At 42.8% G+C, this 6,886-nt stretch overlaps 2 protein-coding genes across 2 annotated transcripts in view; one reads left to right on the plus strand and one right to left on the minus strand.

The window, feature by feature from the left end:
• Positions 1–1,032, plus strand: part of LYSMD4 (LysM, putative peptidoglycan-binding, domain containing 4) — a 4,645-nt gene extending 3,613 nt beyond the window's left edge. The window contains exon 2 of the mRNA XM_009995339.1: positions 415–1,032. Within this exon, the coding sequence (XP_009993641.1) occupies positions 415–1,032 (618 nt within the window). The remainder of the gene's footprint in view (positions 1–414) is intronic.
• A 4,185-nt stretch (positions 1,033–5,217) lies between these two features.
• The window catches only part of MEF2A (myocyte enhancer factor 2A), a 48,262-nt gene continuing 46,593 nt past the window's right edge, over positions 5,218–6,886 (minus strand). The window contains exon 10 of the mRNA XM_009995340.1: positions 5,218–6,886. Within this exon, the coding sequence (XP_009993642.1) occupies positions 6,728–6,886 (159 nt within the window). The 3' untranslated portion in view covers positions 5,218–6,727.

Consider the following 6,886-nt stretch of genomic DNA (forward strand, 5'->3'; position numbering starts at 1 on the left):
CAGCAGGAGGCGTGAGGTGGATGGAGCTGCTGCCACACAGGCAAGGGGCAGTTTTTTGGAAGATGAGCAGAAGGTGCTGTTTTAAAAGGATCTGTTAGAAAGATTCTTCTTGCCTCAACTTGGACTAGGGAGTGAGAGAAAAGAAAGAAGACACACAGTATTAAGCAAAAGACAGCATTTGAGAGATATAAAAGCAGCAGAGGAGGTTATAGACAAGTTTAGTTGGGGACCATCTCTGCCCTGCAGGACCTGGAGCATCCCTGGAAGAGCTGGGAGATCTCTGCAAAACACTCAGCCACTTGCAGCCAGCACTTGCTTTGAATGTTTGGCTTCTTGCACTCGTTCTGTAGCTACTTCCTGCCTCAGTACTGGGTTGTCCTACGCTAACATTGGTGTCCTTTTTGGATCCTGTAGGTTGCAGATATCAAACGTGTCAACAACTTCATCCGGGAGCAGGACTTGTATGCCCTGAAGTCCATCAAGATCCCCGTGAAGACCCACGGGCTGTTGACGGAGAAGGGTGGGGACCTGCGGCCGCTCCCCAGTGCGCCCCCCCAGAGCGGCCTGACCCTGGTGGAGCTGCCAGAGCCCCAGGCTGGTGGCAGCAGCTCTGCTGCCCCCTCACACCTCAGCGACTACTTCAAGGGCATCGACAAGAGCATCCAGGATGCTGTGCAGGCCGAGGGCCAGCTGAACATGGAGTGTTGCCTGGAAGCCCCAGAGCTGCTGCTGCCCGAGGCAGGGCAGCAGGAGAGCAGTAATGGTGCGGACTGTGGAATCCAGTGGTGGAATGCAGTTTTTATTATGCTCCTGATAGGAATTGTTCTGCCAGTATTTTATATAATCTATTTTAAAACACAAGGCCTGGTGGCCCACTCCTTCAACACAACACTAACCTCAAACAGTTCAACAGAGGGATTGGAAGGGAAATTACCACGAAGCTCAGCTGTAGAAAAGAAAATCCTAAGGTGGGCAAGGGCAGCCAGGCACAGCCTCGGCTCGCAGCACGGAAGCCCACGTGGCAGTGACTGACTCGTGTGTGTTCAGGGGGATAACAGTACAGATTATTTTTATTTTTTTAAGTAGCTGATGTTGTAATCCTGAACTTGACTAAAAGTGAGGTGAGGTGTTTTTTATTGAGGAGTCAGGGTGCTTCGTTGCTTATAAAGTACAATGAGCAGCTGACTTAATATTCATGACCGCTGTTGAGGTAAAGTATTTTGTAGCAATTTAATAATCTTGGTTCCTTCAGGTATTTCTTCATGCCTTGTCTAAGAAATGAATCCTTTGCTGCTGAGGTAGAAAGTGCTGTGTTGCTGTGATTAGGAAGTTTGGGGGTTGTTGACATTGAAGCAAACACTTTTTGCTCAGAGTAGAAGCGGGAACTCTCTCTCTGAACTGTCAGTTTTCTCTCTGGCAGACCACAGCAGTGCTGGCACACCAGGCTCTCAGCTGCTGACTCCCTAGTGTGTTAAGGTGGGTGTTAGACACAGGGATGCTGACAGCACCTCACTGTGTCACCCTTTGGAGCAAGTGTTTAAGCTGTACTTGTCAGGCTGCTTGAAGCTCAGCCCTGAGAAGGGAGAACCTGAACAGAGCTCTTCTCGATGAAATCCTTCAGTGATTCCTCTTGCCATCTGGTGTCTTTGCAGGCAGAGCTCATGGCAGGATTTCTTCTTTAACCAGGGCACTGCTTGTCCAGCACAAGGAAGCCCTATGTTATTTTAAACAATCAAGGAGAGCAGCATAAAGCCTGGACAGGAAGGGGCTGGTGAAGCTGCTGTGTGAGAAACATGTCTGAGCTGCAGGTGTGGCAGGAGCATGTCCAAGTGTGTGGGGAGGAGCAGTACAGCTTCAGAGGCAGGTGCTGTCCTGAGATGTCAGTGAACACTACATGCTGGAGGGGAGGAGAAAATGAGGCTCTGGGGTGTTTTGCTGTAGGAAGAATTTGGAGGGGGGGTGGGGAAATAATAAAGCAAATTGGGGACTGGTGGTAAGAGGTAACTGCTCAGAACCAAATGCTAAGATGGTTTGCAGCACAGTTGTGTGAAACCTGGCCAGGGACAGGGTAATGTCCCATACCAGGAGTTTCTGGGAGCTTTTCTTTGTTGCACAGAGGTTCTGTGTATGTTGTTTGTTGGAGCTCTTTGTGTTGATGGTTGGACTCATCTCAGAGGTCCTTTCCAACCATGATGAGTCTGTGGCACTGATCCCTTCTCTTCCTGACCCAAGGAATAGCAGACTCATGGCACCTGTGTGGGCTGGGGGGAAACAGGACTGAGGCTTCTCAGCAACACAAGGAACCCCAGGCCAAGCAAGCAGAAACGTGTGATAACAATAACCTGTGTTTCCTGCAACCATCAAAAAAGGTACTTGGGAAAGCCTGGGGGAATATGATCTTGTAAACAAAGACTCCAAAGGATCATATACTTAAGAAAAAAAAAACACAAACCCACAAACCAAAACTTGTATTTTTCTTCTGTGAAGGAACTGTATGTCTTTGTTCTAAGGGGGGGATTATTACATTTTTAAATAAAACAAAATTAACTAAAAGCACAAGGGGCACCACCCACCCAAGAGTGCTTGCGGGTTTGGTTTTGTTAGCACATCAGCAGTGCTGCTGCCTGGCCAAGCACTTTCCTCAGGCAGAGCAGCACCAGGAATTCAGAGCACAGGAAAACCTCTGCCAGGGCCTCCCTCCCCCTGAAGCTGTTTGTCCCACAGAACCTGAAGCCCTGCACAGCATCACTTCCAGCAAAGGGAAATGTGAGCACCTGGAGAGGAGCAGGAAGGACAAGGGGCTTCCCTTGGGGGCACCAGCCTGAACTGACCTTGTAATAAGTTTCTTATTGAGCATCAGTTCTTGATACGTAGTAACAAGAAGTCCATATTGGTTAAAAGTCTCATTGCTGCAGTTAGAAACAGCCCTTCAAGCATGAACCTGAAGATTCTTTCAGAGAGGGCAGGGCTGCCCCAACCAGGACAGTGCTCTGCAAATACGAGAGAGGCAGGCGTACACAGTAAAAGCCAGTATCTTTACTTTAGTGAATGCAGGATACAAATATTTTACAACAACCTCTAGCATTTTCTTAACCATTTGATAAAAAGTTCACTAGAATATTTATTGTATATTGAAGAAAAAACAACACATTCAGGGAAAAAATTGAGATTAACTTATTTTTTTTCTTAAAAGATTCGTCTCAAGGATGGCAACAAAGTCCAGCTTGTGCCGCCAAACGGCTTATCATGAAACCGTGAACAGCTTCTTTGTGAACTGTTGACTACAAACATTTACCAAATACATAAATCTCTTTTAAAAAAGCCATTTTAAATATAGCAAAGCAGTGTTCTCTTGCACAGCAAAGTGAAGAAAGTTTCTACTAGGATTTAAATGTTTACATTTGTTTAAGTCTTTCTTTCACATTCTGATTTCACTTCTTCCCGTGATCAATTGTTAGGAGTTGTTTTGTTCCTTATTTACTATGTATTTCTTGTGCGCTCAGCAATTCGCAAGTTTCTGATGCATTAGTGTCCTTTGGGTGAAAGGCTAAAGCGTTTTGCTCTGACGAATCCCTGATAACGTGTATCTTCAAACACTACAGTGAGAGCTGGCAGATGGAGAGGTGATTTGTCACAATAGCAGATAAAAATCTGAAATAATTCCCACTCCAATGGGTCCGGACTAGGATTGGATCCGCTTGCAACTTCATTAATTAAAAAAAGTATTCTTTTTAACCTGTTGAAATATCTGTGCTATGACCTTTTTTTTATATATTTTTTTTTTATAAAACTTTTTTACAATTCTTAAAAAAAGCATGTTCCAAAGTTAGTTACCTGTTATTAAAAATCTGGATTCCCATTTATTCACCGTGGTGAGTTTCCCCCTGCCTGGGGAGGTCTGAGCAGACTTGTTCTGCTGAGGCTGTTGGAGGGTTGGGGGCAACACGTGAGCAGTCCTGGTCACAGTTCTTAAGAACTGATGATTATTTTTGTTTAATTCATTGGTGCAATTTCAATACAAACTCTAACCCTTATGTAACTTCTTTTTCTTTAAGAAAACAGTAGTAGTACTGTTTAAAAACCTGCATAGAAATAAAGACTATTGAGATACAGTCAGCAAAGCCATCTTATAAGGCACACAAGAAAATAGACAGTAAATGTGAATGCAGAACTCCCACTCAGATGTACAGCAAAGTTCATAGAGGTGCATAAATAATGAAAAATCTCCTAACTTTCCAGAGCATTAAAAGGTTCTCTGAAGTGGTAAGTGGATTCAGTCGCTTTGGAAACAGAGTTGCCATTAGAGTCTCATTTTCCTCCACACTTCTGTAAACCAGTAACTAACTTCAAAAAAAGAGAGAACAATTTACGGAGGTAAGGGGCTGAAAGGAGCTGAAACCTGTGGTTTGTTGAGGTTCCCATGGCAACAGGAGAGCCCAGCTGGAAGCTGCAAGTACCGACTGTTCTTCAGTCACACACCAAGCCCAGGCGATGATCCTTGGATCCCCATTTCTCACATTTCTTTGTTACTTGTTATTAAAAAAAAAATCATTATTTTTAAATGACAAAAAAAAATATATATATAAAGCCCAAGCAAAAATTTAATAAATACCAGGGATAACTTTTAAATCCATTTGGGTAACAGAACAGCCCTCTGGTTTCTTCCCCAGAACTAGAAGTACCAGCAGGAAGATCTGTTGGCATCTCCTCAGTTTGGTTCCCAGTACAAATGCACACAGAGCAGGTGCAGGAAGGTGACACTGGGAAGAGACCAGACTGGGGTGAGGACCCTCCTTAGGTGAAATCATCTCCACCAGCCCCAGGGTACTGAGGTCTTGGCTCCTGGGACTTCTGGCTCTCAAACCTGGCTCCTGCCCCAGAATGGATGGGTCTGAGCAGGGCTGCAAAGGTACCTGAGTGAGGGCGCTGCCCGGGCTGTCCTGTCCCCGCACGGCTGGGCCAGGGTCACCACCACATCCAAGGACAAACCACCACCTTCTCCCAGGCAGCTGCTGGGGCACCATGGGCCCCCCGGTTCCTCGCTCTGTTTCATGGAAGCAGCACAGAGGAACAGGGAATTAATTTCTGAGGCTTTATTCCAAACCACTTACCAACTTAAAAAACCTTTTGTGCTCATCTGATATGTGTTACTTCCCTATCAGGAGAAATTAGGTCAAGTTTTTCCACTGTTACGTTTTTTTTCCTCCTCATAAGAGGCAGCTTTAAAATGATGCCTTAAAATGTGTTGTAACAGATTTTTTTATATTTATGCAGGATGAACTTACACCTTTTTTTTTTTTGCCACTTTGCTATTTATATACATATATATAAAATGTATAATGAAGCTTAACCATACAGCACAGAGATTACAATTTAACGGCACACATTCACCACCAGTGAGGGGACAACCCCTTTATACACCCTCTGAAAAATCTGGATAATAATATTAATAATAATTAAAATCCAAAGAAAGTACAGTATATTTAACAAAATAGTAAATATTAAACAGTGAATACTCTACTTAATAAGGACCTCGCCTTTTTTCAAGTCGGCGTCAATCCACAAAAATATACTTTTTAATCTGGTGAACGTACAATACGTAGGTACTTACACCAAAGGTGATAATATATTTAGGATGCTATATACACAGAGTTTGGCTCAAATTTAAATTTACATATAAGTGTTCATGGCTTTTTTTTCCCCCAAGGTTCCGCCTGCAAGTTTTTCCTTTTCATCTTTGAAAGCAAAAACTAGAAAGTCAAAATAAGATAAAACTATACTCTACAAAAAAGCTACAACATACAGCTTTGGCTTATATAAATAATTCATAGCAGAATGTGTTCAAAAGTACTGTATATAACTTTATATATAGTCTTCAATTCATTAGGGTATTGTTTTCTTTAATATAAAATATACATGAGCTAAAATCCGTTTCTATATTTTTCAAAGGTATGAACGTAAAAACAAATTTGTCAAACATCTTCCAATTATAACTTAATATATTAATTTTACTTTGTTAATGTTCTATTTTCTAGGCTAATATTTTCTGAATAGTTCATGCGAGTTCTCTATGTCTCTCTTTCACTCATTAAAAAAATCACTTCTTTGACCCAATACACTATTTATTTATTTTTTTTGCACGTGCAAAACAGGGTTTTTGTTTTTTATTTCTTACAGCATCAGCCCTTCTCCATGCACCCTCTGCAATAGAGACCCATGCCAGGTTGGGTAATATAAAGGTCATTTTATGTACAGTATTGCTTTCTTCTTCCTGCTTTTCTACTGCTCTGCTGCTACAAAGCATTATTTCTTAACTACAAGTAACCATACAGCTTGAATAAAACACACAGGGACATGACTACAGGCGAGCCCTCTTGGTTTCTGCAATCTAGTGTGGTAGGATTATAATGCGGGTACAATGTTTCTCTGCAAAACAGGTTATATTATTAAAACAACAATTCCAGGTAAGTGCCGGACTAGATCAATACCTACAGGATTGTTCTGTTACATTTTACCATGGGACATCTGCAGCTATACAAGAAGTTTGTCGTAAGTGCCTGATGATTCTGTGTATGCTACACACACTAGCACATATATATGCATGTGAAGATATATATATGCACGTATGTATATACATATAAATATACTTATGTCCTTATTTATAAATTTAGATATGTCAGGACAGTTCATTTTGAGAACACCAAAGGGAGGAGGCAACACTGCAGGTTTATGTCACCCATGTGTCCATCCTCATTCGTTTTACCGACGGACTCTCCCTGTCTTCGGAATTGGGCGGCCTTCCCAGCACCACAGGAGAATGGAAATCACTCCTGGGGTCTTCCCGGTCGCTGCCGTCGTAGGAGCTGCTGGAGCTGCTGAGGCTGTC

This window comes from Chaetura pelagica, unplaced genomic scaffold, assembly GCF_000747805.2.
Source record: "Chaetura pelagica isolate M959 unplaced genomic scaffold, ChaPel_1.0 scaffold453, whole genome shotgun sequence".
In the NCBI taxonomy this organism is placed as follows: Eukaryota; Metazoa; Chordata; class Aves; order Apodiformes; family Apodidae; genus Chaetura; species Chaetura pelagica.